Raw genomic sequence first — 27,898 nt, forward strand, 5'->3', positions numbered from 1 at the left:
CTGCACAGAGCGGGGGCTTCTTACCCTTTTTAAAGTCAGCCATGCATCAGTCCGTCCTCCCGTCGTCTCCTCTGTAGGCATCCAGAGATCTGGTGTGCTTCCTGCAGTTGGACCACGTCAACGTGTATTACGGCCAGGACTACCGCAGCAAATACAAGGCTCCCACTGACTACTGCCTGGCCCTGAAGGTGAGGTCTCATTCATGTGTCTTCCAAGAAATGGACAAATGTTCTGTGAGTTCACATCGGAAAGAGGGAGCGTGTTCACGTCAGCATATATGTAGCATGTTAACAGGGACTCTCACCCCCTTTACTTTGTTTTTGCAGCATCCACAAATCCAGAAGAAGTCCCAGTACATCAAGTATCTGTGCTGTGACGATGTCAGGACTCTGCACCAATGGGTGAACGGGATTCGCATCGCCAAGGTGCGTTTGAACCTGAGTGTCTGCTCTGGTTTGTTTAGTCTGTAAACAAGTTCCGTAACACTGTATGTTAAATCTGTGTTCTGTTTTTTACCTTGTGTTTGTGTGTAGTATGGGAAACAACTATATGTGAACTACCAGGAGGCCATGAAGAGGACAGAGGCGGCCTACGATTGGTCCTCTCTCTCTACCTCCAGCATCCGATCAGCCTCCAGTTCTGCCAGCATACCTGGTTAGTTCACTGTCTGCTCAACACTAGATCTTTTTTTCCCCATAATTTTCCCAACTCAGTAGCATCGTCCATTAGACTTCCCCTGCCTGGTATCTTTGTCCCAGATTGGAATGCAGGCTCTCAGTTAAACATTTGCATGAGACATCAAACTTTAAAAAGGTGGTTTTTGTGTGTTTTGATCGTCTTCCTGTCATTTGTGTGCGCTTCCAGAGTCCCAGTCCAATCATTCAGGACATTCAGACAGTGGGGTGGACACAAGCTCTTCTCATGGCCGGTCCCAGAGTGTAGTGAGCTCCATTTTTTCTGAGGCCTGGAAGAGAGGTACCCAGATCGAGGAAAACACCAAGGTATGGCTTTCTTTTAAAGGCAAACGTCCAAAAACATGTCCGATTTGAGTATTTGCTGCAGGATGTGTCGTTCACTTCACTGAGCTTACGCACATCTCTTTGTGGCAGATGAGAATGGAGGCGTCCAGAGGGGCCACCCTGCCGCATGCTTCCCACAGTCACCGGCATCACAGCCAGCATTCAGTTGATCACCAAACCCTGACGCCCCCTCCCCAGCCTCAGGTGCAGCCCCAGCCCCAGCCCCAGCCCCAGCCCCAGCCTCATCAACAGCACCCACCGCAGCCTCAGCACCCATCGGTGCAGCCCCAGACACCGACGCAGCCACAGCACCAGCACATGCCTCCCCAGCCTCAGTCTCCTCAACAGGCCCCTCAGCCTCCTCTCCAGCGCCTCCAGCAAACACCACCGTCTCCACAACAGCAGCAACAGCCACAGACTGGCAGCAGCAACAACCACATGCCCCCACAACAGCAACAGCTGGCTCCTCCACCCCCACCTCCTCCTCCGCCGCCTCCCCCTCCTCCCCCACCCCCAGTTCAGATGGTGTCACACCACTCACCGGCTCCCACCATGTACAAGTACAGCACGATCACCAGGCTGCAGAACCAGAAGGGCTTCCAACCTGCCCACCACAAGCTCCCCATTCACCTCCATGCAACAGCTCATCAAGTTCTGCCTCCAACTCCGACACCGCCTGCAGCACAGGTCAAACCCGATGTGAATCACATTGCGGCAAGGACTAATGTCCCACCTCCCCCTCCACCTCCTCCTCCCCCTCCACCATCTATGCCAACCCCTGGGTCAGCCATGGCTGTGCTGAAGTTGGGACCTCCCAGCCCAGCTGCCCCGCCTGCCTTCATTCCTCCTCCCCCAGGGCTTCCACCTGCTCCACAGACCAATGGAGTAGCATTTCCTCCCCCGCCTCCTCCACCACCTCCTGCACCGGCTCCTGTGAGCCAGCCTGTTTACCCCAACGGGCTGAAGCAGACACTGAAGGAGAGGTTTCCCAGCCCACCACGGGACCTCCTCTCTCCAAATGGAGGCCTTGAGGATTCCCCACCACCTGCCCCTGCTCCACCTCCCCCACCTCCTCCACCTCCACCTCCACCACCACCTCCTCCTCCTCCTCAACAGTTCCCAGTGCCATCCCAATTCCCACCTCCTCCTGCGCCGCCACCAGCGCCACCCAAAACCTTTACCCCAGGTTTCGTCCCTCATACAGCCCCCAAACCGGTGTCACCTGTGTCCCCGTTCCCTCCTGCACCGCCTCCTGCTGCCCTGGGTGGCCCAACCCCACCACCACCCCCACCCCCTCCTCCACCTGCACCCCTCAAGAAGCAGTTCAGCCTTCAGGCAGGCCACACCTCCAGCCATCCACCTCCAACTCTGCCCAAGCAGCACAGCCTTTCTAAGCAGACACCCATTTCCACCGGAGGCCCTCCAACCATGTCTTTGGTGAAACAACTAGCAAGTCAATTTCCAGGAGCTTCATCCCAATCAGCCAATCACACAGAGAGCCCCAAAGCCCCCCTCTCTCCACCTGCAGTCAAGACCAAACCAAAATGGCAGCCCGGGGGTGGCCAGCAGCTGCAGTCTCCGGAGTTCCCTCCTCCTCCACCAGACAGTAACGCTGGCTTCCCTGCCCCTCCTCCTCCACCACCACCTCCCCCAGCCCCTGTCACGGGCCCAACTCCACCTCCTCCTCCCCTCCCTCCTACAAACCTGGGCTCCCCCACAAGGAGGTCACCGTCTGGCTCCCTCAATTTCGGAGGCAAGAAACCTCCCCCTACCCCGCAGAGGAACTCCAGCATGAAGTTCAACGCCTCAGCGTCCTATGAGGAATCCAGGAGGAACTTGCTCAGCAAATTTGCTCCCCATAACAACACGCCTCCTTCCTCCCCATGTCCCACCTCCTCCTCCACTGCATCCCCTTCCAAAGACCCCTCAACTGGACCCCCTGCTCCCCCAAAACCAGGCAAGCTCAACCTGGCCAACCTGCCCTTGGCTCTCCAGGCCAAAGTGAGCCAGGTAAAGCAATCCAGTGGCGACTTCCCTTCCCCACCACCTGAGTGCGCCTACTTCCCACCTCCTCCGCCAGTCTCTGAGCTCTTCCCCCCTCCTCCACCTCCTGGTAGTGATGCCCATAATGGAGCACCTCCTAGGGTGGCCGTGGTCAACCCCCAGCCGCAGGCTCCCCCTCCTCCTCCACCTGTCTCCCTTGTCAGCAACTCAACATGGGGGAAGAGCTCACTGAAGAAGACTGCTCCACCCACTCTCGTGCGGCGTAGTAACACCACCCCAGAGCCCCCTCCACTCTCACCACCTCCACCCACCTCCCCAAAGGGCAGCTCAGGCCAGCCCAATTTCCTGGAAGATCTCAACCGGACACTGAAGCGAAAGTCAGTGGGTCGCCAAGGTTCCCTCAACTCGGCTGGCCTCACGGGCAAGTTGGACCCTGTGGGGACTATGGACGACATGGCGCTGCCTCCACCGCCCCCCGAGCTGCTCCTGGATCAAGGAAAGCAAAGCAATGGAGGTAATGGCGGCTACATGTCCGGAAACATCTCAGGCTATGCAACGCTTCGACGAGGACCCCCGCCTGCACCACCCAAACGGGGGGACACCACCAAACTTACTGGAGAGTGTTGAACTCGGAGATCGGGACACAATAAAGATGGATGAATAGACAAAGAGAGAATATATGGAAGTGAACATTCATTTGTGGAATGGGAGCGAATTCCTGAATTCCTTCTGTCCTCTTCGGACCACAATGATAAATGGACGACTGTGTATATACAAAAACTCAAAACCAGACCGTGATCAATTAGTGTTTGCTAATTATTGCATTTTTAACATGCTTGGCATTCTGGATCTGTGGGGTTTACAATACTGGGACAATGAAACTGGAGCAGGTAAGTTTGAGGTCACAGAAAAGTCCATTTTCTGCAGAAGTCTAAACTCTCTGGCAGACATTGTATCGCCCGGTGTGGTAAACCTCACCCATCCGGTCCTCCAAGCAGATTTAAATAAACACTAATAAGAATTGTGCAAATATTACTGGATCCAGGTCTGAGCCAAACCATGTATCCGCTTCTTTGCCATAAGTTTGTGCCACGTACTGGAGACAAAAAAGAAAAAAAAAAAAAAAAAGACAAAACCCACACATCAGGATCTTTCTGCTTTGGTACTGCATGGACCTCCTGTAAGAACAAGCTGTAAAACATGAAGCTGTTCTGGTGTGTGTGCATGAGCGAGAGAGAGAAACTGAGACTGCATATGCATACATGCGTTATGTGCATGCATGTATATATGATTATAAGGTGGTGAAGTAGTTGAGCATTAGGGAAGGCCTTCGTGGGGCGGAGATGGCTCGGTTTGCTTTTATATAAAATTATTTAATGATTGATAAATGGAAGGATTTTTTTTATAAGTCTGTCTTTTAATAGCTGGTCAACAAAGTCTAGAGAGGAACAAACCATTAGGGCACAACGGAATGTATACGGGAAGGCGTATATGAAAACATGAATTACACCCATGAAGGCAATGATTCAGTAATAAACAAAAAAAAAAAAGAACACTCAAACTAAAACTTTAAAATGTGTTGTCTCAAACATTTCTAGACTGTTTCACCACTAGGAGGAAGCCTTATTCCCAAAGTCTTGCACAGAGTTCAAAGCAGACAGGAGATTTCTTCCAAAGGTCCAGCAGAGTCTGGACTGTGCAACTGGAAATAAAATACTTTGCTTTTTATTTAATGGACTTGTGTAAATGGAGGGGAGGCCTGTGCTGGTGTATCTTCGTGGACTGTGCGTTGGCTCGATTTTGGACCTTATCTTTCAGTTTGTGTGTGTACAGTTGCAGCTGCTATTCCGTTACTGTCGGTCCCTGCCCGCCGCCTTCTTAAGTCACATGGTATCACAAATCAGGAAGTAGAATGTACAGATTGGAGTCAGTCGTGTGAAGTATACTCATCACCACAAGGTGACCCGGTTGAAAAAGATGCATTTGTCTGGTTAATGTACAGAGCATTGAATCATGTAGTCCGTAACAGAAATCATCTGACTGGCATTAGACTGAATGTTGCTTTCAACTTTGTGTCTGTCGTATGTTGTTTCTTTAAGGTGCTATTACTGCTTCGACCCTCGGTGCACAGCGACCAAGGTGATCTCTTCATTTTCTACCTACAGAGTGGATCGTGAAGGGTTTTCATTTTCAGGGTGCTGTCCTTCAAGGAACTCAGTACGTCCTTGTGTGCCAGGAAGACATATCATTAATATTTCAGGCCATTCGAACTGGTTTTAAATGAGCTCTGGTGTGGAAATGTGTGCTGTGAAAGTGGTTTACATGATAGATTTCAGACGGGACCATTACATCCACAAGTCCATTGTGCTTATCATGAAGATGGTATTGGTTGTTTCCACTCGAGCCCTGTTTAACATGCTATTCTTTCGTCCTACTCAGCTGCAGTGGCTTGATTGCCACCTGACGGCAGTGTACCATTTCTTAGAACTGAATATCATTGTCCTCAACAGGATGTTTACTACAGTACAGTATGTAAGTTATTGATGTGCTGACGTGAACATGTGGGGCCAAGTGAAATGAAGAAAAATGGTTTCAGATAGAGTAAACGTGTCCTCTTGCATTTAAACTGAAAATCACAATATAAATGTTCAAACCAGACCTCAATCTGTCTGAGTCCTCATTTGTTCAAATGGTTGGATGCAGTGGGAAGATTTTTATGTGTAATTTACTTAATGTAATGCATTTAAGCACCATTAGCATCACAGGACAGTACAGATACTTCAAATGGGAACAGTCAGTGAGCCTCACACTCCCTCTAGTGGTCTTATTCTGTCAAACACTGAGAAAACATTTTCTTATTTGGGAGTCTTTCAAAGCAAAATAGAATAATAAAATTATGGGGACTGAACCCAGAACTCCAAAAGGTCCTTTTTTTCTGATGAGGCTCACTGATCAGCCAGCAGCTCTGTAAATCTAACCAAATACATCAAAAAAAGGGACAAAAAGACCATAATCAGCACATTTTTTTAATTAAAATTTGTCACGTGATCAGCACTGAAATGTGTCCATAGCTAGCTGAACCTTTCACACCAGGAAGTTGCTAAAAGAGTCTCCTCTGGGCCGAGTTTCTGCTGGCTGGCTGCGGAAGGAGTGACCAGGCTGGAAGGGTGGAGGAGGTGCAGAAGGAGCTGGGGCTATTGAAAGACAGCGGGGGCTCTGGTCACTTACATGCACTGATGTCACACTAGAAAAACTGAAGGCCTGTGAGTATTTGAAAAAGCCTGATTGTACTGTGCCAGCAGTCGCTGCAATGTGTTTACCTCTGTTTACTAATGGGATGTTGAACTGGTGTCTCCCTCTTGAGAACATCTGTGGAATCAAAGTCTTGACATTATTCACCATATAGTTCAGGACACTTGGCCCCGCTCCCCCAGTATTCCTCCCTTCTGTGTCCTCACCTCCTCACTGGACTCTGAGCTGGAGCTCCCGTCATGGCCGCATCTGAGGGAAACCACCTGGGTCGAGGTGGACGACATCCGGACCCGACTGGAGCAGGACAAGGATGGCTGGAGAGAGGGTGGAGTTTTTATTATTCTGTCTCTCCGTTTCAGCTGTATTGGGATCATAAGTCACTGCCCTGCTGCAGTGTGGCAGCAACAGACTGTTCCAGTGAAGTCGTGCCAATGCAAACAGTGGGTTGCATCAGTGTGTCAACAAGTGTCCTACCCAGAACTAACACATCAGTCACTCAGTGTCCAAGAGTAGTACACAGGTGATGTCATTTTTCCTGTTTTTTATGTCATCTATTGATGTGATATACCCAGACCCTGTGGTCCCAAACTGAAGCAGACCAGAGTAAGATTTAGTCGTGTCTCACCACAAAGAAGCCCGGCTTGAAGGCACATGTCTGGGGGTCGTTTCTGGAACCCTTCACACACTCCGTCTCTTTAATGCCAAATGTCATCAGCATGTCAACGGTGTTCAGGCCCATGGGAACAACCTGCATGTGATATTTGTCATAATACAATAAATAACATATACCTCGTACTACTGCTGTGCTGTAAATAGCATCCACTGCAACTATTACGTGCTGAAACTTAACATGTATCCTAAAGTATGTACACACCCACCCTTGTGACAGAGCCTCGGGTCACCCGGTAAAGATGGCTGACGGCGTACACAGAGTTGGCCTGTGCCAGAGCGGCCCCAAGACCCCTGTCAGCCATGGACTCCAGCTCAGAGTTGTACACTGGGATTCCTGCGAGGTCAAAGGACGAAGAGAGCGTCAGCGACAGTCAGTGTATCTACTCATGAAGCGGTCAGTACAGAGAACCACTCACCCGAACATCCCAGGGTCTGCAGCAGGGCCAAGAGAAGCACGTAGGACCTCATCTTGACTAGCACCGAATGAAGTAGCTTCAACCCTCCGTTTAGCCCTCTAAATATGTTCAGCTTTTGCCCAAAACCACGATGCGCCGCCTCTTACCCTCCATAACCCCCCCAGAAATACTGCCTGTCCTGCTTCCTTCACGCAATAACTGCTGACCTTTGTTCAGCAGCTATTGATCCCCGGGCGAGGTGCCAAATTAAATGAGCACACGATCAGGTTCTCATTCAGACCCTCTATTTGATAAACTCTCCCGCTTGTTTGATGAAGAAGCTGTTTGTTATTGATGAGTTAAGTTCAATTTAGTGGCTTATTAAGGCACTTTGGGCCTTTAATTCATTTAAAACAATGAATACAACAACAGTACAATTTCAATGCCCCTTCTCCTGTTGAGTGTCATCATGTTTATGTTCAGCTCCTACTCTCATCTGAGCTCTTCTGTCAACATGGACAGACCCATATTCCCCGTTGATGGTCAGGCAGGCAGCTTGCATTGCACCTCCTCCGTCAGTATGTGATGGGTGAATTCAGGTGGGTATATATGACATACTATTGGCCCGTGGAGCCAAAAGCACACAAAGCAAACAGACTTCCATGAAGCAATGCAAATCTGAGAAATCATTTTCCAGGAAGCAGTGTTGGTCTTTGTCCCAGTTCTGCTAATCTCTTCTTGGTTTCCTACTTAACTATCTGTTACAGCTCATTTCAACATCAGCAAGCATCTGCTACTGTGGGCCACATGAAATGGAACAGAGGATGAATAGCTCCTGGGTGAAAGCATATGTTACTTCCATCATATGTTTATTACATTCATCATCGATATCAAAAATACTTCACTTTGTAGACATGAGGAGAATCCTTGTAAACAATAACATATTTAGTATCTTTAGTCCCATTACAGTCATACATCTCTTTAACTAAACAGACACTACTGACAAGGAATGTGTGCTGTAAAAAAAGCAACAAAAGTCATCTCACAAGATAATCTAACAGATTCAACTCCAACAGAAGTACCCGCTTTTCTGCAGCTGGACAAATCACTATGCTCTGAGTGATTATCAGTGCATCAGTTATAATACCCTTTGTCACCAGTCCTAGAGTGTGAATGCAGCCCTAAGTGCATCAAAGTAAAGGTGCTCAAAGTGTTAAACAGCCACTATCATGTTGCTATGGACACACAAAGAATGAGTCCTCTTCTCATCGTTCAAGTGTTCCCATCAGAGGCTCCATAGCGGCGAGGAAGCAGGCTTCAAACTCCTGATCGGAGAAGCGAGCCACAGACTGACGTGCGTTGCGTCTGATCTGCAGCCGGGTGGCGGTCGGCAGGGCCAGGATCCTCTCGATGGCCTCCGCGTAACTGTCCTCCTCATCAGCCAGGAAGCCCGTCTGGCCTCCCTCGAAAGGTACCACAATGTCCAGCTTGGGACCGCCGGACTTGTGCGCCAGAATGACCTTCCCTGCTGCCATGCACTCCACAACGCCTGCGGAGGAGAAAGAGGAGTGAAGATGCACTTTTAATATCATCAAAAATGTTCATTTTTAAATTAAACAGTCTATGCGTGAGCTCAGGCAGATTAATTACCGATTCCAAAGTGTTCGTTCCACATGGTATGCAGCCCGATGGTGGCTTCCCCCATCTCTCTCTTCAGCTCCTCGAAGGGTATATTCAGTTTAAACTCCACCCTGTCGGCCACACCCAGCTCCTGGCACAGCCCCCTCAACATGAGCACCCTATCCTCGTCTTGCTGGTTCCTGCATCCGCCAATCAGAACCAGCTTCAGTGCCTCCCTGCCCCCAGCCCCCTCCCTCCTCCTGTCTAACACCTTTTTGAAAGCTCTGATCTGCAGCCGGTGGTCCTTCTCCGGCCTGAACTGCCCAATGGAAACGATGGAGTGGCACTTCCTGTCCCCGTCCTCCTCCAGCGGGACATCCAGGAACCCGCTGACGTCACAGGGTGGGTAGACCACACTGGTGCGGTTGGGAGCGCGCCACAGCGACAGGATGTGATCGAGGGTCCAGGAGGAGTTGACCATGATGAGGTCGCTGCAGGAGCCGGCCATGCCGTAGAGCAGGGCGAACAGACAGTAGTAGACCACCTTGAAGGCACTCAGGAAGAGACTGTTGGAGACGTAATCGGGGTTGTTGAACCTGGGAGATCAGCAGTTTGTGTTATTTGATGTGTTAGCAAGCAGCAGGTTGTAGTTAAGAATCACCCTACATCTACAAAGATTAGTGAAAACGTCTTAAACACAACCATATGAGACAAATGCTTTAATAAAGACGCACAGCGATTACCTGGGGTTCCTCTCTCTCACTACAGACAGCATGTCTGTGCTGATGGTGGGGTAGTGAACATAACTACCCACACTGCAACCTCCCAAATAGCGGAACAGGGGCAGAGTGAAGGCGTAGCCCATGGAGTCGATGTAAAGGTCTGGGACGAACTCCGTCAGCGCCTCCCATCCCAGGAAGATGGAGCCCACGCTCTGTCCCAGCAGGGTGAAGTGAGGAAACAGGCCGGGCTCCACGAGCAGCCGATGCCTCAGGAACACGAACTGAACGGGCCGGGGGAGCACGATGTTGAAACGGCGCCGCGCCCCGTCCAGAATCTGCTGACCCGTCACACCCAGGTCCCCTGTGTACACCACAAAGTTGATGTCCACGTACCTGTGCAGATATGGACTGAGTTTAAGCAAGATTTCACATAAGCAGAAGGTATTTTGATGCCATTACGTCCGACTTATCCTACACCTTGTTTTATTGGACACAGTTTGAATAGCCTGTGTGACTGCATTGGAACATGTAGTAAATCAGCAACTAGTGAGTGCACAATCTGTGTTGACAGAGAGTGGACACACATCAAACTGTAAAAACCTCATCAAAATGAATCAGTCCGTTTTACCTGTTCTGTAGAGCCCTGATAGCACACCAGAGCACCCTCTCTCCCCCGCCGCCAGCATTGCAGTAGGGGTGGAAGAAGGCCACCGTGGGACGGCCGTCCCTCGCCCGCCGAGCGTTCCTGCTGCTCTGAAGCCAGAGACGCACCGCCAGCACCAGCAGGACCAGGACGGCGATCAGCAGCACGCACAGAAACACCAGGGGCAGCAGCAGCTTCCACAGCAGCCTGAAAGCCAGATCCAACACAGTGAGTAACAGATCACAGCAAGAAAGCGAGCAACCTCATTTTAATTATATGGGGCTTTTAGGGAGGAGGAGAAGGAGGAAGATGGAGAAGTATTACTGACATTGTTTTATCAAAAGTTACTACTTAACCAGCCTTCTCCATGTACATTATGCATAAATAAAGTCATAATAACCTCATTATACTGACAAGACTAAGCATAAAAGACTACAAGGAACAAAATACTGCCTTCATGAATAATTTAGTAAAGAGTTTAAAAGCACATTAACGTTGTATTCATCTCATTTATCCAAAAACCCCAACAGCGAATTAGCTTCACGTTAGCTAACTAACCTGGAGCATCGTCAGGATGTTGCCTGTAGTAGCAAAGCTAGCACCAGGTCGGCGGCTAATTCAAAGCAAACGAGCCAACTACGCTTTCAAAATTAATAATTATCATTTTATCCAATTGTTTGAAATACTTTGCCTGAGATCTAATATATTTTACCTTGTTATTTCACACAAACAGAGGACCAGCTGATCGTGGCCCGACATCTTGCCAAGGTTTCACAACACATCAGCTTTCAAGTTTCCGCCTGTTTTCCAACTGAGTTACGTTTATCTGGCGCCACCTATCGGCCGGGAGGTGTTCCGCCACTGAGCGAAAGTCACACTGGTTTACATTAATTTAGATGTGTGTTAATTATAATATTTTAATTGAAGTTGCTGAAAATATAGCAGCAGCAATAACTAATCTGCCCCCTTAGCCAGGATGGCTGATCTCTGCCCTTCAAAAAGTAATGTTTAACTTCTAAATAAACACTGTTTTAATCAATAGTGTCTCCTTATCCCCATGTTTTGTACAGACCTCCGTCATTCACAGTCCTCAGGCTGACATGATGAAGACCCTTTTGATTCTGTTTGTTTTGATAAATTTGGACAAACTCCTGAGGACAGGACACTGCATGGAAACACGGTGAGTCCACTTGGTGAACCTTTGAAGAAAATGCATTCATTTGTGATCTGGGAAAGTGTTTTCCACAGAGAAAATAGGGCATGACACACTTATGCAAACACACACTTGCATACTGTGTATGTTGTTGACAAAGGTCAAAGATTTTTTTTTTTAACATACATGTTTAACTTTCACAAAATTCTGCACTTTGCTTTTGCAGTATGCCGTTATCAATAAAACATGTGAAAGTCTGTGATTGGCTCAGAGGGGGACGACATCTTTTACTGATATCTTCTATTCTGTTTCTTCAGAGACCAAATTCTATCAATCACCCCGAAAACACAAGAACAAGCAGACATCTTGAAAAATGTCTCCACTCAGTATGAGGTAGCTGTTTCTCTATCAGTGGTTGTGTTCCTCTACTTTTTTTGACCTCTTGGGAATCATCATGTGCCGTGTTTTCTCCCAGACAGCCTTATGGCAGCCTGTCTCACCTCAGTACATCAAAGAGGAGACTCAGGTCCACCTGTTTGTTCCTGCCAACAGCTCAGACATCATCAAAGACCTGCTGCAGAAACACACCATAACCCACGAGTATGTTGCTTGTCTGAAAACACACACGTCTTCATCATAGTCCACGCCAGGTGTGCATTTGTAAGGAGGTTTTGTGATTTATTTGCTTATTTTAGGGTGTTGCTGGCCAACGCCAACGAGCTGATTGAAATGCAGATGAGGAACGACTCCACTGACCCACGAAGCAGCTCAACTTTCTACGATAGATATCACAGCCTGGAGGATGTATGCTTTTCATCTTTTCCACATTCCAGCTTCCTGACATGCCAGTTTTGTTGATATTGTGTCAGAATTCAGCTGTTTTCAAGGCAAATTTTCAATTACGAGCTTCACAAAGAGGCCAGGATTGCACTGGATATATTACAGTTTGCTTCCAAACACACTGTCTCCACTGCAGATCTATTATTGGATAAACAGGACCCACCAGGACAACCCCGGCACGATCAAAGTCATCCTCATTGGCTCCTCATCTGAGAAGCGACCACTCTACGTTCTGAAGGTGCACTCGCATGATAAGCTGCAGTGATGAGAAAGTTGCTGCACAGATGTTTCAGTCAATAATGCCCTCCTCTGATCGATGTCTGATCTCTCTCTCTCAGCTGTCTCTGAATGACAGGCCGAACAAGAAGGCGATGTGGATCGACTGTGGGATCCACGCCAGAGAGTGGATCTCTCCTGCTTTCTGCTTATGGTTCGTACAGTATGTGAGTACATTTAATCTGCATCAGCAGGGTGGAAATGTTCTGCAGTGACATTTTTTTGTTTGTTTTCTGCTGTCAGATCAGTTTTACAGTCCAGCACTAACATCGGTGCCCTTTCTCCCACAGTCTTTGTCATTTTACAAGCAAAACCAGGACATTACGAACATCCTGGACAACATGGACGTCTACGTCCTGCCTGTGATGAACCCTGATGGCTACCACCACACGTGGACCGCAGTAAGAATACAGGAAACAGAACTGGCACTTTGTGCTTGAGTGGTTGTAAAGGAAGCAATTTCAGCTGAATTCATGACCTTTTCCTGTCTTTTCTTTGTCTCAGAACAGGATGTGGAGGAAGAATCGCTCCATCAACAGCAATGGCTGCATCGGAGTCGACCTCAACAGAAACTTTGATGCCAACTGGTGCAGTAAGTCTCATATTAATCCTAAGTGTTGCCTTACTTAAATTTAAAACATGTCATCTATGTGTTTTTTGATGCACACATTCTTAACTGATCACATATGACAGTGTCAGTGGCATCTATGAGTTAAAGTGGAACTGTCTCTTCCAGCGGAGGGGGCCTCTCATGATCCCTGCACTGAGACCTACTGCGGTGTCTTCCCTGAGTCGGAGCCGGAGTCCCAGGCCGTGGCCGACTTCCTGCGCAGTCACAAGGACTCGGTTCAGCTCTACCTCAGCATGCACTCCTACTCTCAGATGCTGCTTTTCCCGTACTCCTGCACCTTGGATGAAGCAGACAACCACAAAGACCTGGTGAGTGGTTCGCTCAGACACTCAAGCTGAGTGCTTTTCTCTTTAATCAATAAGCTCCAGGCTTGCTTCTGAATGATGGCTGTCAGCTGTTGCAGAACACCACAGTATCTCACTTAACTGGTCAATTCTTGTAACTTGAGATAAAACACAGACTCTTAATGGTTCTTTCTGAATGTTTGTCTAAATGCACTCTTTCTTCTTAAAGCTTGAGATGGCCAAAGAGGCTGCAGAGAAAATCAGAAGATATTATAGGAACACCTACCGATATGGTGCTGGAGCAAAGACAATATGTGAGTAGGACTTATTTTCAAAGCAAAATTATAATTCAGTCACTCACAAAGTACACGAGTGTCACTGTCTGCTCTCCAGACTTAGCTCCCGGTGGTTCTGATGACTGGGCGTACAACCTCGGCATCAAATACTCCTTCACATTTGAGCTCCAGGACCGTGGGCGTTACGGCTTCCTCCTGCCACCATCTCACATTTCCCCGGCCTGCAATGAAGCTCTGATCGCTGTGAAGACCATCGCGCTCAAGGTTATGGAGAAAACACAAGTTCCAACGAGTCCTCCTCCAGCTGCCTGAGCAGCTACACCTGCCCTGAAGCACGAGAGTTCAGTCATTTTGTGAATGAGGCCTGTTATCATAGACTGTAAGATAAACTGGAATGTAAGAGGTGTAATCACATTACACAGCATTAAGGATATTCTGATTGTTACCCATAATTACACCCATAATACCCACATATATTAGGGATGTCTATTTTGCAGAGATGTGTATATGTATAATTAATGGTGTTAATAATGTACAATGTAATGGAATCTAATACAGCACTTGAAACTTTTGTCTACTTGGTGAATTTTATTTTGTTGTTTCCCGGAAACACATTTGTTCTGCCGCTTCTGCTTCGGCTTGGTCGGATACCATCATGGAATGTGCTGCCATCTAGTGGCCACATGGAGCAACTACACTGGTACGTTTCTTCGGTTTTTACCTGCGAAGTAACGTGCATTACTTTAGCTGACTAGCTAAACATTACTTGAAAAGCAATCACAGGATAAGCTAACGTTGCCATAGATGGTATGTAGAAGCTATAGTAATAGCAGAGTTATTATTAGAAACCATTGTCTATCCGTAATATACAGCCAAATATAACGCTAGGCAAACCTTTGCAGTCATTTGTGATGAAAGTAGTAGAATCAGTACTGCGTTTTCTACACACAGTAACATTGTAAAGTAACTGATTACTTCCAAATTAAAGTGTCTCGTTATCTCCCTAAGACAAGTGAGAAGCGCCCTCCTGTTACACCATCAAGGCGAACAGTAGCATCATGACACTTCCGGTGAAAACCCTCACTATATATTCAATTAAATACAGACCACTATTATCAATACCAATGCGAATATTCTAACTAACTAGTAATGTTGGTCTGGGACGAGCAACTTTAAGTGGGAAAATTTAAGTGGGAAGGTAATTTGGTGTGGGGATTTTAATGTGCACAGTTCTCTTTGGGGAGACAAGGATGATGTCAATGGTGGTGTGATGGAAGAGTTTTTGGATGAACATGAATTAGTGTGCTTGAATGATGGAACATGCACAAGAATAGATGTGACAAAAGGTAGTGAATCAGCAATACATATAACCAGTGCCACTAAAGCAGTGGCTGATAGGTGTAGTCGGGAAGTATTAAGGGAAAGTACTACAGGTAGTGATCACTATCCTGCAGTGACTCAAATAGAATTGGAACTGGTCCGAGAACATGATGTGAGGGATGGTAGGTGGATTCTGGGGAGGGCTGATTGGGATACATTTTCAGAGATAAGTGAGAGTGAGCTACTGAGGGTTAACAATAATCAGAGCACAGTTCAGGAAATTTAACACAAGAGGAGTGTAATGGGAGGGAATCAACAATAGCAAAATATAGAGGTGAGTTATATGAGGATGATGGGCAATGTGGGATGTTAAATACAGAATTTTCTATACAGGAGTTCAACAGGGCATTGAGGAAAGTTGGTGAGTCTACGGCAGGGAAAGATAGGATTTGTTATGCTATGATAAAGAATTTAAGTGTCAAGGGGAAAGATGTAGTGTTACGTCTGTTTAATAAGGTTTGGATGGAAGGGGTTATTCCAGATGAATGGAAGGTATCGATAATCATCCCTATTAGGAAACCAGGCAGAGACGGTAAGAATCCCAGTAACTACAGGCCAATTGCACTAATATCCCAAATGGGGAAGATTATGGAGAGGGTGGTCAATGTTAGGCTGGTTTTCTGGCTAGAGACAAAAGGTCTAATGCGGAGCTACCAGAGTGGTTTTAGGAGTAGAGGAACCATGGACCCAGTAGTTGCGCTGGAAGACGAGATAAGGAAGGCACAGATAAATAGAGAGACAGTGCTGGCGATCTTTTTTGATGTAGAGAGGCCTATGATATGATGTGGAGGGAGGGCCTTCTCATCAAACTTCAAATGTTAGGTGTTAAAGGAAGGATGTGCCAATGGGTCAGGGATTTTCTATCAGAGAGAAAGATCACAGTTAAGATCAATGGGTTTTATAGCAAAGAGTATTCAGTAGAGAACGGTGCTCCTCAAAGCAGTATTATTAGTCCAGTATTATTTTTGTTCATGATTAATGGTGTGTTTAAGAGTATAGAGGGGTCTATTAAGGTGGCTTTATTTGCAGATGATGGAGCCATGTGGAAGAGAGGAAGGACTGTCAACCATGTTGTAGGTAAGATGCAGCAAGCAGTAAATGCTGTCCAGAAACGGGCCCTTGAGTGGGGATTCAGAATATCCATAGACAAGACCAAAACTATGTTCTTTACAAGGAAAACTATTAATGAAGAGGTAGCTCTAGAGAGAGCTCTAGAAAGAGTTAACAATTTCAAACACCTAGGTTTATGGTTTGATAAGAGGTTAACATGGTCTGTGCATATCCATGGGACGATAGTGGATATTTTGCAGTTGGTGCATAGATTGCAATGCTCTGGGGTTAATGTTGCCTTTTTGTGGGTGCCAGCTCATAGAGGAGTATCAGGAAATGAACTGGCAGACAGGAATGCTAAAGAAGCTACCACCTTGCCTGAAGTCAGTCTAAATATTACCTATAGTAAATCAGAAATAAAAAGCATGGTTTAGTCCAAGCTGAAGAAAAACTGGCAATCAGAACTCCATTTCAGAAGGTGCGATAATGCACCAAACGTTGTTTAACAACCGCCGAAGAAGAAGAAGAAGAAGAAGAAGAAGAAGAAGAAGAAGAAGAAGAAGAAGAAGAAGTCGGTAGGCGGCAGTGGAGGACAATGTACATTTAAAGACCGCAGAAGAAGAACAGGGCATATGATGCGCACCCTCAATATGAAGGCACACAGGGCAGTCTCTGCCTTTGATTTTAAAGAATAAGCCTTGTTATTTCTACAAGTGCTGAATCCACTCACTGGACTTAAGTAGATGCGACACCGAATTAACGTCTTGGGTAAGGCAGCTTTTTTATGTACGGAGTAGTGAGCAGGGACGCCATTGAATGCGTCTTGAAGGCCCGCGCTAAGAGAAAACATGAAGTCATTATCTCTTTGGTTAACTAACTTTAGCATTAGCCTCCGTCCGCTTGTCGTTTCCAGCATGAGGCGTGCAAAAAGAATGGACGCCAGCCACTTGCCGGCTTTACATTTGAGCCACACACATACACGCGTATGAGTGGGGCGATCAGTGGCATTTAAATCGTTTAGTTGGCGAGGGATTTTAGCTAACTTTAAGCTAGCATGCAGACTGCTCGCTGGAAGTTACGTAGAGCGCAGAGCAGCTGCGGACAACAACAGGCCAAATCATTTGCATGTGTTTATGTTTGGGACATGTCGCTGCCTATAAGAGAACAAAAACAGCAGGAAGTCAGTTGTAGAAATTCAAATCATTCAGGAAGGCGCTCAGATGATTATGATTAGACGAAATTCAGGGTGCCATATGTAGCCCTGCACGCGGAATGAATGAATTCAGGTGCGGCAGTCAAACAGCCACACAGCAGAGACATTTCCGGCCATGGTATTAGTAATATCATATATAAAGTGGCTTATTTAACATTCCCTCTGAAATCTCGGTGTGGATAATGTGTTGATACAGATCCTCACTCACAGACATTTCATTGTTTTTCATGTTTCCAGTCCTGCAGAATGTCCAAGATCAGGCGGAAGGTAACAGTGGAGAATTCAAAAACCATATCTGACAGCAGCAGCAGCAGCAGCACCACAACCAGCAGCACCAGCAACCCCGCCGCCCCCTCCCGCCGGCCCAGTGTGTTCGAAAGACTCGGCCCCAGCACTGGGAGTAATGCTGCTGATGTACGTACTGGATAAGCCAAAGCACTCCGACGGGGGTTTCCAACACAGCCTGAGGATGTAGTCGTGTGTTTTTCATCCCTGTTTTTCCTTGTTAATATAGAAGGAGGCATCTCTTTCCTGCACCAGGCATTCCAGTCTGCTGCTGTAGCTGTATCTTATAATATATGCAACAAATGCACCCACCAGTCATACGTAATCTCTTGCAATTATTGGACAGTGAGTGTTGCTCCAAAGAATAATTCGATGCTTACTTTGTGGCATATTGTTAGCCTTCACTCCAGCTGAAGGAGGTCAAAGATCAGGGTAGCTGTGCTCCTGTTGCCTGTTTCCTGAGTTGTTAGTGATTCAGTACCTTGCTTAGGGACCCTTGCACGGCAGCACCTCTTTAGTAGTCTGATAAATCATGTTTTGTGTCGAGACTGACCCTGATATTATCCTACTGTGAAGGCTTTCTTCATCTCGTCTGGCTCATTTGTTTGTGTCTTTCAGAGTCACTGTAGAAATTGGCTGAAGACCGGTAATTGCAGCTACGGCAACACTTGTCGCTACACACATGGAACTCAGCCGCGAGGCAAAGGATTTAGCTTTAGTCGGTAAGATGGCTTGTTTTAGAATTTCTGTGTGATATTTTAGGCATGCGATTTTCAGGACTTAAGTTTTGGACACATTCTTATCAAACTCTACGACTGTTTGTTCTGTTCATATTAAACAAATGGCTGATTATGGATGGCCTCGTATTACTGACACGATGCTTGTGTCTTAACGGAGCAGGTCAGCTGAGAGACCCACAGGTGACCTGCGGGAGAGGATGAAGAATAAAAGACAGGATGTTGACCCAGAAAACTTGAAGCGAGACCTAGACGAGCCCACATCCCCCACAGTAAGAGTGAGTTCTCCGCTCCTTCGGTGTCTGCCTGTTTAAAGAAATAATCTGTTAGTGAAAGCGTAATGATGGCTGTGAGAGAGGCTGCGGGCTGCGTGCCACCTGGAACTGCAGAAGAACTGAAGATGGTGCTCAACGTGTGGGTGTCATTCTCACATCTGTGTGTGTGTATATCCATCCACAGCAGAGAGACTCCTCCAGAGGCCGACACAGGGAGAAGGAGGATATAAAGATCACAAAGGAGCGCACTCCAGCCAGTGAAGAAGAGCCCACAGAGTGGGAAACCAACCGTGAAGGTTCAGTAGCTCCTTTTGTTGAAGTTTAAATGACCTGCTGATTTAAAATGAATGAAATAACATTGATAGTGACATGACAGATCCTAAGATTTGGGCTTGTCTTTAGAAGTCACTGCTATGTTTTTATTTTTTATTTTTTACTTTAAGACTCAGATATCGGTGACTACGACTACGAGTTATCCCTAGAGATGAAGCGCCAGAAGATTCAACGCGAGCTGATGAAATTGGAGCAGGAGAATTTGGAAAAGAGGGAGGAAATTGTCATCAAGAAAGAAGAGGCCGCGGCCAAAACAAGAGCCGCTGCCATGCCGAAGGTAAGCTAGTTTCTACCTTTGCTTGCAAAGAAAGCCTGATTGTATTTTCTGAAATATATCTCCCACAAGAACAGCTCCCGGCCCTCACTGGAGGAGGGCCTCTGATTGGGCTTTCAAACTGATCCGTGATCTCTGTCCCTCAGGTCTCCCCCGAGCAGCTAAGCAAAGATTCACCCTCATCCAGGAAGTCCAGTGGATCCCCAAAACACAAGAGTGGCACCAAAGGCCTCGGCTCTGGGAAGAAAGAGAAGAAGGCGTCTGTGTCTTCTCCTGTTTCAGAGTCTGCCAGGTAAGAGTCTGGTGTTCGGCTTGTTTTTCACTTGCAGGACATCTCTCTCTCTTGTACTCCCTGTACAGTAAAACAGTCTGATAATTATATTATTATGATAGATTTGATGGATGTTTCCTTTCCTCTTCCAATCAGGACTTCAAAAGGGAGCCACAGTAAGAAGAAGGGGCCCCGTACCCCCAGTCCTCCGCCCCCTGTCCCCCTGGACATTCCTGTGATTGGCAAGAAACACAAAGGCAAGCACAAAAACAAGGAGAAGTCTGAGGAGAAGCAGAAGGAGGGGAAAGACCGAGGGCGGGATACAGAAAAACACAAAGAAAAGAAGGAGAAACGCAGGTACAGATCTCCGACAGGTCAACACAGTACGTCAGTGTGTGATAATCTGTCCATTTCATGGAGTAATCACCATTAAGATGACAGTTTTAGTGGTCTCTGTGGTCATTTATGCAACATGATTCTCTTCAGGTATCTTCAACTAATGACTTTCATCTTTCTGAACGTGTGTTGTTCATAGGGACCGATCAGACAGTTCCCACAAGGCCAAGCGGTCAGTGACATCAGAGGAGCGTTCTGGTAGCGTGTCATTGCCTTCAAGGGGCACTTCACCCTCAACCAGGAAGAAGTCCACCTCTCCTAAAGCTTCGTCCCACAAGTCTCACGCACTGGCGTCTCCTCCTCGGAGGTTTGCACGTGTTCATATCAGTAGAGTCTCATCAGTTAATAGAAGACAGAGTGCCTGTCAGGAAATAACCGTGTTCTGCCACTGCAGGTCTCCTTCTCCTCCACGCCGCCAGCGCACCCCAACTCCTCCACGCCACCACTCCCCTTCCTCCCACTCGGGTTCCTCTGCCCAGCGGCACTCTTCGTCTCCTCGTCGGCGTCGCTCGTCCTCGCCCGTCTACCACCGAAGCTCGACGGCCCAGGCCTCCACCTCCTCCCCTCAGAGTTCCCGGCGCTCCCGATCACCTCCGGCGTCCCACGACACCTCCTCGCCCCACCGCCGGTCTGACAGGTCGAGCCCCAGCCGGCGGCACTCCAGGGGCCGCGAGAGGAGCCGTGGTGAAAGAGAGAGGAGTCCGCCTGCCCAGGAGCGCAGACACGAGCGCAGAGACGGTAAATTCAAGTTCTAATACCAGATTTTTTTTTCTTTTTGTGTAAATTTTCTTGAAAACTACGCTCACTTTCAGGAAAAATTTTCACACAAATGCTCCCTTCTCAAAATGAAAACTAACTAACTTAAAGTTGGGCTATTACAAATTACAGATCAAAACATCCGTGGATCTGTCTTCATTTTGCACAGCATTGCTTTGGTTGTGATTGGAAATGTAGCCGTTCATTAAGTGTTTATTCCTTCCTCTAGAAGGGGAGAGAGCTGAGTTTCTCATCTGGGCTTCAAGTACAGTATCCCCAATGTATATTGAGAATTTTAAATCATTCCTTGCATCACTTGTTAAGCTTTGTGTCTTTCTTGCAAACAGAAAGCCGCAGCAAACGAGAGAAGGACAGCATCCGCGATGACCGGGACTACGACTCTGAACAGGTGTCATCACGGGACGCTCGCGATGACAGGGAGACCAGAGAGGCCCGCGAACGACGGGACGCTCGTGACCGAGGAAGGGAAACAACCAGAGACTCTCGCGACCACCGAGACAACAGGGATGTAAAGGACTCCAGAGAGAGCAGGACAGAGACCCGCTCCAGCCGAGAGTCGCTGGAGATCCGAGACCGCGAACGGGAACGCGAGAGGGACCGGGAGAAGGACAGAGAGCGGGAGAAGGAGAGAGAGAGGGAGAGGACGGACACTCACAGGAAGGACGACCCTACTCAGGATGACAGGAGTTATGGGAGAGGTCATGGGCGGGAAGATGGGGGGAGAGCTGAAGGAAGGATGGAGAACAGGACAGACAGAGCTGAGAAGAACGGACGAGGGAGAGGACGTGCCAATGAAACCTCCGAGAAAGGCAAGAGCGGACATCACGTTTCCTTCAGTTCCATTGTTTGTTTTATTATGACCTCAAGAAGAAACTTCTCCAGCACGCTGCTGCACCCATTAGCTCATGTATCACCGTTGTACCTTTGGGCAGTGTGTGCCAAGTCATCATTTCTCTCCTTTTTTCTCGTACCAGGTTCAAACAGAAACTCTCGGGGCTCCCAAATGGACAGCGGCCACGACAGCTGGGAGTCACGGAGCAGCGCGGTGCGTGAACGCAGCGCGGAGAGGAGCACGGACCGCAGCGCTACCGAAAGAAGCTCCGAGAGGGGTTCAGACCGAGACCGCTACGAGGGCGACAGGAGAGGAGAGCCGGCCCGAGACTCCTCCTACGACAGGAGAGGAGGACATGGAGAGCGGGATCGCAGAGACAACAGAGAGAGAGGTGCGGGTAAGAGATTACTTCATTTCTAAATCTGAATTGGAACCAAAAAAAGGACATTTATCAAAAGAAATCTTAGTATTTGTTTTTCAGTTTTTGTTTATTTGAACTTTTTGCTCTTCCAGATCAAAGAGCAGCCTCCCCGAATAGACACCAAAGGAGATCGGAGGAGTCTGAGAGGGAGGAGAGGAGGGAGGATCGCAGGACAGACAGAGCAGAAGAGAGACGGGAGGACAGGGCCCGCGACCGGGAGCGAGAGAGAGACAGGGAGAGGGACAGGGAGAGAGAGAAGGAGAAGGACAGAGAGCGAGAGAGGGAGAGGGAAAAGGAGCGAGAGAAGGAGCGGGAGGCCGAGAGGGAGCGGGCCAGGGAGAGGGAGCGGGAGAGGGAGCGAGAGAGGGAGAGGGAGCGCGAGGAGCGGGAGAGAGAGAGGGAGGAACGGGAGAGGGAGAGAGAGCGGGAGAGGAAGGAGCGGGAGAGGGAGAGGGAGAGAGAGAGGGAGCAAAGGGAGCAACGGGAGCGGGAGAGGCAGCGGGAGTGGGAGGAGCGGGAGAGAGGGAGAGAGGAGCGACGGGAGAGGAGAGAGGACACCAGGGACGACCGCTCTGTCCGAGACACCCGGGATGATCGCAAGACGAGGCACGTGTTTGATTTCTTGCCCCTGAAAATTTGCAGTTTCCTCCCCTCAAACACACCTACATTTCTCCGAATCGACCACAAGCGACTCCTCAAGCTCCGTATTTATACATTTTTGTGGTAACGGTTCTCCTTTCCTCTCCCTTTAGTCGTAAGAGGACCAGGGTGGAGAGCAGCCCGAGCCCCCGACCCTCACCCAAGCGAGGAGCGCGGGGCCTCAGTCCAGCAGACAGCGACGGCTACAACAGTGGAGAAGACAAAAGTGAGCGCCCGATTGGCCGAGGGCAGGCCAAGCTCCACCCACAGCCCCTCCTCCCCAGCCCAGTGTGTCCGCCTCCTTCTGACAGTAGGGAAATTCTTTTTCAAAGGACACACGCCTCCCGTGTACTGCACTGATAATCATTTTAAGTTTCTGTCCCTTTGGTGTGAGTTGGAAGTTAGATGTCGTGTCTTCTCCTTGCACGCTTTCCACTGAACAGAAGTATACTTCAGCCAAATAGTCCTTAGAATGGTGCTCACTGAAGCGAAGAGCATGTTGTTGTTTGTGGATTTTTTTGTCCAATTCAGTCATTTCCAGTTTAAATTTCACACTTTTGATGAGTTGAAAAGGAGTGTCAGCATGCTGCAGCTCTGTGGGGTGAAGGAAGAGAGGAGCTTCATCTGGCAGCTCAGGAATGACTTGACTGATGCTTCATTGCCTTAAAAGGTGCCGAGTGTGGTTGTGTGACTTTTCTATGTGCATGTGCAGGTAGCGACAAACATCGTCTGCTGAGCCAGGTGGTGCGGCCCCAGGAGCCCTTGCTGCGCTCTCCACTCAGGCCTGCTCCGGCCGATGAGAAGCCCGGTCACTGGAAGGATGAGGAGCGCAGGGGAGCGGCGGACAAGAGGGAAGCACGCAGCCGCCTTGAGGACCTGGAGCCTCGCGGGGAGCGAAGCAGAGGAGGCGACAGGCGAGGAGAGCACCTTGTGGACACCTCAACTGACTCCCGTGGCAGAGCCAGAGACCATCGAGAATCCACGCCGCCTCCTCCTCCTTTGGCCCTCGCTGCTGGCAGCGACGACAGAGCTGGCTCCCAGTCCCACGAGGAGGGCAAAAAGAAGACAAAGTCGCAGAGGAAGGGCTTAAAGAAGGGTCGAAAAGAGGAAGAGATCGGCGGCGGCAACAGCTTGGCTGGTGCAGGAGATCGCTTCAACCCCGAGCCCCCAGCTGGCGGTTCTACAGAAGGACCTCCACCCTTACACTCCCCCAGGAAAGGAGCCAAGAAGAAGGCGCTTGAGCGAAAGAGGAAACGGTCACGAGAAGGAGAATCCGATATTTCTGATGAGGATTCATCGGCCCATCAGCCCCATAGTAAGAGAAAGAGGGGTCCCCGGACGCCACCTCCCTCCATGAGGCCTGATCACCGCGGTGCTGGAGGCAACTCAGAGCGGTCTCCGCTGTCCAAAATGGACAACTTCAGTGACTGGTCAGATGAGGAGGTGACAGACCGAGGGGGGGGGCCACTGGAAACACAAGCTCCCCTGGCTCCCGCTGAGAGGGCTCCTGCTGAGCCCCTCAGGAGAGGTGGTCCCAGAATGGGCAGGGACAGGGAGCGGTGCAACCCCCCTCCCATCGCCCCTCTAATCCCCCAGGATCCTCCGATGCTGCTGCAGACTCTGACTCCTCAGCCCCTCATGTCCCAACCCCTGCTCCGCAAACCTCCACCAGAGCAGACGCGCAGCAGCAGCATGGGAAGCAACCAGAGCCGCGCATCCTCAAGACGTCTGCGGTCACCCTCCAACGAGTCCGCCCACAGAGACGACCCACAAGGTCCGCGATCCCGCCGGGGCCGGCTGCAGGGCGCCAACTCTCGCGACCGGGACCGAGAAAGAGAAAGAGAGCGAGAGAGGGAGAGGGAAAGAGACAGAGAGCGGGAGAGAGAAAGGCCGCTCGTGAGTGATCCTCCAGGGGCCGAGAGGAAGTCTCGGATTGACCAGTTGAGGAGAGGAGAGCCCAGTCGCAGCACCTCCTCAGGTAGATAAACACACATCTTGATGCTACATTGCTGAACATGAACATCTGTTCACATTAAACCATAAACATGTTGTAAACTGATTCCACCCTTAGTTACATGTGTCCTTATCGTCTTCCAGATCGGCAGGACTCCCGCAGCCACAGCTCCAGACGCAGCTCTCCTGACTCTGAGAGGCAGGCCAGGTCCCGCGCCGGCTCCTACGACAGCCGAGAACGGGAGAGAGACAGGGAGCCGTTTGAGCGGGAGCGAGAACGAGACCGAAAGGACCTCCGGCCTCAGCAGCAGCAACAGCAGCAGCAGCCCCTGCTCCTCCAGCAGCCCCTACAACAGCAGAGAGACTGGGAGCCCGAACCCAGGGACTGGCCCAGCAGGGGACGGGAGCCCCTGCTGATGCGTCCCGGCCGCGAGCCTCTCCTGAGGGAGCGAGATATGAGGGACAGGGAACGCCTGCTCCCTGAAGGACTCATCCAGCAGCACGAACGCGAGCGGGAAAGGGAGCGAGAGAGGGAGCGGGAGAGAGACGGCAGAGGTGACAGAGGGGGCGATCGAGAGAGGGAGAGGATGATGATGATGATGGACCTACCGCCCCACGGCGACCCCAGGGCTCCAGGACGAGGGGACCTGAGAGGCGAAATCAGAGGAGATCTGCGAGGGGACATGATGAGACAGGACCGGGGTGACTATGAGCCTCTGCTGCCAAGAGAGGCCTTCAGCCCTCCAGAGTCAGAGAAACCGATCAACAGTCACCATCTAATGGGAGAGCAGCGGGAGCTGGAGAAGACGGACAGCATTGACGGTAAGATGACAACATTTCTATCTCACTTTGTTTTTCACTTAAATCGCCAAAATGGATTTAAAGGAATCTGTGTGTGCGCTCTCAGGGGACGATGAGGGGAAAGAGGACGATGGACAGTCGGTCGCATCTGTCGGAGAAGAGTATGAACCAATCAGTGATGATGAGCTGGACGAAATTCTTGCTGACAGCCAGAAGAAAGAGGATCAGCAAGAAGATGAGAAAATTACAGGTGCCTCCTTTTTATGGAGAATATTAGCATGGAAATGTTTTGGGAATTCCTTTCTGTTATCCTTTCTTTAATTTGAAAACTGATATGTCTGCCTCTGCTTGAAGGACTGATTGGTTTCATTCCTAAAGAACTCTGAAATTCATCAGCTTCACGATCTGAAGCACTTTTTTAATAAAATAAAGATCATTAGGACACTCGTCCAGTGTTTCCTTTAAAAGTAACCCCCTAATGCCATGTGCTGCTAGGTCCTCTGGATGTGATTGATGTGGACTGGTCCAGCCTGATGCCCAAACAGAAGCACGAACCACGAGCAGCAGGGGCAGCGTTGCTTCGGTTCACCCCAGGGGCCGTGCTTCTCAGGGCGGGCATCTCCAAGCGACTCGCTGGACCTGAGCTCCTGAAGCAAGTCAGAGAGGTGTGCAAGTCAGAGCTGGACGACCCCAAAGGTGAGAGTTTGGACATCATGGAATCCTAAAAATACAGATTTATCGCATTTATTTATTGTTTGTGTTCATCGTTATCTAGAAATGTGTTTAGTCTGTTTTGTGAGTTCCATCCTTCTATGACTCTCTTGGCAGATGCCGACAAGCTGTTTGAACATGACCTGGGGGCCCTGAATATGGCAGCCCTGAACAGGCGGGTGGAGAGGGCGGGTTTACTGAGCAACCTCGGGCCCTGCTGCAAGGCCCTTTGTGCCCGCAGGGACTTCGCCATCCGCCGGCAGTTGCTAAAAAATGACAAGGTAGATGTCACCCAACCGCTGACAGGAGAATGAATTGAATACTGTTTTGTGTCGATGTCATCCAGACGTCATTTTGATATGCCAGTTGTGTTTAAATCTACTTCTCCTCCCTCAGGGTCTAACCAAGCAGTACCCCACTACCCCCGTCGTAGACAACGAGCTGCTGCAGATGAGCATGCGCCTCTTCAGAAGGACCATGGCTGGCCAGGCCTCGGGCCCAGAAAGGTCTGACGGCACGGCAGCCCCAGCAGCCGAGGTCGCTGCCTCTGGTAGTAGTAAGCTCAGCACAGCACAGCCTGAAGTGTGCGTGTCCTGAAGGAAATGGGCTTCTTGAGTCAAACACATGAAAGTGAATGCTTCTAAGCCTTTACTTCTTCTAGCCCCTGACTCTGTCCCATTTCATTCCGTACCTAGCCTTTTTAGTCATGAGAGGAAATAAAGAAAAAATAGCAACATTGTGAATCTTACTCAGTTATGCTTTACATGTTTTGGGTGATCTGCAAGTGCTGTGCCATAGACTACTGGACATTCTAGCCTATGGAGGTGTGTAATGAATCATGTACGAGAAACATAAAACACACCTGAAATGACTTTTTTTTTTTCTTTTTTTTTTTTTGTGCATTACAGTGTTTTAGAGCAGCTTTTAAGTCGTCTGTTTCACCTGCCTAACCAAGTTCAAATGACTGTTTTCAATCAATCAATCAATTAATCAATCAATCAATATCCTTTATTTAACCAGGTAAAAGACTCATGGAGATTAAAATCTCTTTTTCAAGAGCGACCTGGCCAAGAGGGCAGTGAATACAAAGTTACAACAATACATACAACAACAACAGCAATCACACACTGTAGTTAGAAACAGAAAGTACGTGCAACATTGACACAAGAGCACGCGACAGGTCACAATAATTTAAAACGTTTCGGCAGTAAATTAATTCAGAAACGAGTACATTGCCCAATAGAACTGGCCTCTCTGTCCTTTAAAATGGACTGAAATTCCCCCAAAGTGATCAGTTCAGGTAGCCTCAGATCCTTCTGTAAGTCATTCCATGACCAGGAGGCAGCATATCTGAAGGCTTTTTTACCAAGATCTGTGTTGTACTGACTAAAATCTCTACACATATAAGAACACAAATAGGTGGGCACCAGCCCGAGAAGAGATTTATATATAAAAACCATCCATCGAGAGAATCTGCGGACAGACAAAGATGGACAGTTTGCCGTTGCATATAAAGTGCAGCAGTGGACAAGATTGCCACAGCCAGTCATAAAACGTAAAGCACAGTCATATACAGTACCCAGTTTTTTCAAGTAAGTGTCCATAATCTAGAAAAGGAATGGAAGTGGTCAGGATCAAGCGTTTTCTAACTTGTAGGGAAAAACAGGACTTGTTTTGTTTTCATTAATTGTGCATTTGGTTACTACAACTGTGCATTAAAATGGTTAGATGTTGATTTTTGTA

At 48.7% G+C, this 27,898-nt stretch overlaps 5 protein-coding genes across 13 annotated transcripts in view; 3 read left to right on the forward strand and 2 right to left on the reverse strand.

Moving 5' to 3' along the window:
* raph1b (Ras association (RalGDS/AF-6) and pleckstrin homology domains 1b) overlaps positions 1–5,681 on the forward strand; it is a 37,651-nt gene extending 31,970 nt beyond the window's left edge. For all 4 annotated transcript variants that reach the window (XM_076723069.1, XM_076723071.1, XM_076723072.1 and 1 more), the window contains 5 exons: positions 78–188; positions 327–425; positions 534–654; positions 865–1,001; positions 1,110–5,681. In XM_076723069.1, coding sequence (XP_076579184.1) covers positions 78–188; positions 327–425; positions 534–654; positions 865–1,001; positions 1,110–3,650 — 3,009 coding nt within the window. In that variant the 3' untranslated portion in view covers positions 3,651–5,681. The remainder of the gene's footprint in view (positions 1–77; positions 189–326; positions 426–533; positions 655–864; positions 1,002–1,109) is intronic.
* A 426-nt stretch (positions 5,682–6,107) lies between these two features.
* Positions 6,108–7,415, reverse strand: spp2 (secreted phosphoprotein 2). The gene is made up of 6 exons (XM_076723073.1): positions 7,364–7,415; positions 7,154–7,281; positions 6,901–7,023; positions 6,482–6,589; positions 6,344–6,392; positions 6,108–6,211 (listed from the first exon to the last, which is right to left on the reverse strand). The coding sequence occupies exons 1-6, from the start codon at positions 7,413–7,415 to the stop codon at positions 6,108–6,110; spliced, it is 564 nt and encodes a 187-aa protein (XP_076579188.1).
* Positions 7,416–8,261: 846 nt separating this feature from the next.
* Positions 8,262–11,120, reverse strand: alg11 (ALG11 alpha-1,2-mannosyltransferase). The gene is made up of 5 exons (XM_076724141.1): positions 11,040–11,120; positions 10,313–10,534; positions 9,706–10,077; positions 8,993–9,558; positions 8,262–8,891 (listed from the first exon to the last, which is right to left on the reverse strand). The coding sequence occupies exons 1-5, from the start codon at positions 11,084–11,086 to the stop codon at positions 8,608–8,610; spliced, it is 1,491 nt and encodes a 496-aa protein (XP_076580256.1). The 5' UTR covers positions 11,087–11,120; the 3' UTR covers positions 8,262–8,607.
* cpb2 (carboxypeptidase B2 (plasma)) lies at positions 10,374–14,382 on the forward strand. Its single transcript, XM_076724142.1, has 12 exons — positions 10,374–10,555; positions 11,398–11,507; positions 11,798–11,873; positions 11,956–12,080; positions 12,176–12,284; positions 12,457–12,558; positions 12,659–12,763; positions 12,887–12,997; positions 13,101–13,188; positions 13,333–13,535; positions 13,741–13,825; positions 13,905–14,382. The coding sequence occupies exons 2-12, from the start codon at positions 11,428–11,430 to the stop codon at positions 14,117–14,119; spliced, it is 1,299 nt and encodes a 432-aa protein (XP_076580257.1). The 5' UTR covers positions 10,374–10,555; positions 11,398–11,427; the 3' UTR covers positions 14,120–14,382.
* A 2,395-nt stretch (positions 14,383–16,777) lies between these two features.
* zc3h13 (zinc finger CCCH-type containing 13) lies at positions 16,778–27,888 on the forward strand. 6 transcript variants are annotated; one of them, XM_076723430.1, is made up of 20 exons: positions 16,778–17,005; positions 17,688–17,864; positions 18,354–18,457; positions 18,636–18,750; positions 18,932–19,043; positions 19,191–19,357; positions 19,501–19,646; positions 19,782–19,982; positions 20,161–20,328; positions 20,416–20,759; positions 21,125–21,607; positions 21,773–22,027; positions 22,144–22,657; positions 22,804–23,000; positions 23,403–24,668; positions 24,788–25,465; positions 25,551–25,694; positions 25,940–26,140; positions 26,273–26,436; positions 26,552–27,888. In XM_076723430.1, exons 2-20 carry the CDS (start codon positions 17,697–17,699, stop codon positions 26,750–26,752), a joined length of 5,628 nt encoding a protein of 1,875 aa, XP_076579545.1. In that variant the 5' UTR covers positions 16,778–17,005; positions 17,688–17,696; the 3' UTR covers positions 26,753–27,888. The 6 variants fall into 6 exon arrangements, with proteins under 6 accessions (XP_076579545.1, XP_076579548.1, XP_076579546.1 ...); XM_076723433.1 differs by having other exon boundaries at positions 22,804–22,916; XM_076723431.1 differs by having other exon boundaries at positions 21,773–22,021.
* Positions 27,889–27,898: the final 10 nt, after the last annotated feature.

The sequence above is a fragment of the Chaetodon auriga genome, chromosome 23, assembly GCF_051107435.1.
Source record: "Chaetodon auriga isolate fChaAug3 chromosome 23, fChaAug3.hap1, whole genome shotgun sequence".
NCBI lineage: Eukaryota > Metazoa > Chordata > Actinopteri > Chaetodontiformes > Chaetodontidae > Chaetodon > Chaetodon auriga.

What these genes read in the sequence shown, in the direction of transcription:
- spp2 (XM_076723073.1), bottom strand. Translation starts at nt 7,415, where the DNA reads ATGAGGTCCTACGTGCTTCTCTTGGCCCTGCTGCAGACCCTGGGATGT. An exon ending in CCCGAGGCTCTGTCACAAGG is followed by an intron (nt 7,024 to 7,153) that starts GTGGGTGTGTAC and finishes TATCACATGCAG; the next exon opens with GTTGTTCCCATGGGCCTGAA. An exon ending in TCAAGCCGGGCTTCTTTGTG is followed by an intron (nt 6,590 to 6,900) that starts GTGAGACACGAC and finishes CCCTCTCTCCAG; the next exon opens with CCATCCTTGTCCTGCTCCAG.
- alg11 (XM_076724141.1), bottom strand. Translation starts at nt 11,086, where the DNA reads ATGTCGGGCCACGATCAGCTGGTCCTCTGTTTGTGTGAAATAACAAG. An exon ending in ATCAGGGCTCTACAGAACAG is followed by an intron (nt 10,078 to 10,312) that starts GTAAAACGGACT and finishes ATATCTGCACAG; the next exon opens with GTACGTGGACATCAACTTTG. An exon ending in GTGAGAGAGAGGAACCCCAG is followed by an intron (nt 9,559 to 9,705) that starts GTAATCGCTGTG and finishes CTGATCTCCCAG; the next exon opens with GTTCAACAACCCCGATTACG.
- cpb2 (XM_076724142.1), top strand. Translation starts at nt 11,428, where the DNA reads ATGATGAAGACCCTTTTGATTCTGTTTGTTTTGATAAATTTGGACAAA. An exon ending in GGACACTGCATGGAAACACG is followed by an intron (nt 11,508 to 11,797) that starts GTGAGTCCACTT and finishes CTGTTTCTTCAG; the next exon opens with AGACCAAATTCTATCAATCA. An exon ending in GACCACTCTACGTTCTGAAG is followed by an intron (nt 12,559 to 12,658) that starts GTGCACTCGCAT and finishes TCTCTCTCTCAG; the next exon opens with CTGTCTCTGAATGACAGGCC.
- zc3h13 (XM_076723430.1), top strand. Translation starts at nt 17,697, where the DNA reads ATGTCCAAGATCAGGCGGAAGGTAACAGTGGAGAATTCAAAAACCATA. An exon ending in CAGACACGAGCGCAGAGACG is followed by an intron (nt 20,760 to 21,124) that starts GTAAATTCAAGT and finishes TCTTGCAAACAG; the next exon opens with AAAGCCGCAGCAAACGAGAG. An exon ending in AGAAGATGAGAAAATTACAG is followed by an intron (nt 25,695 to 25,939) that starts GTGCCTCCTTTT and finishes ATGTGCTGCTAG; the next exon opens with GTCCTCTGGATGTGATTGAT.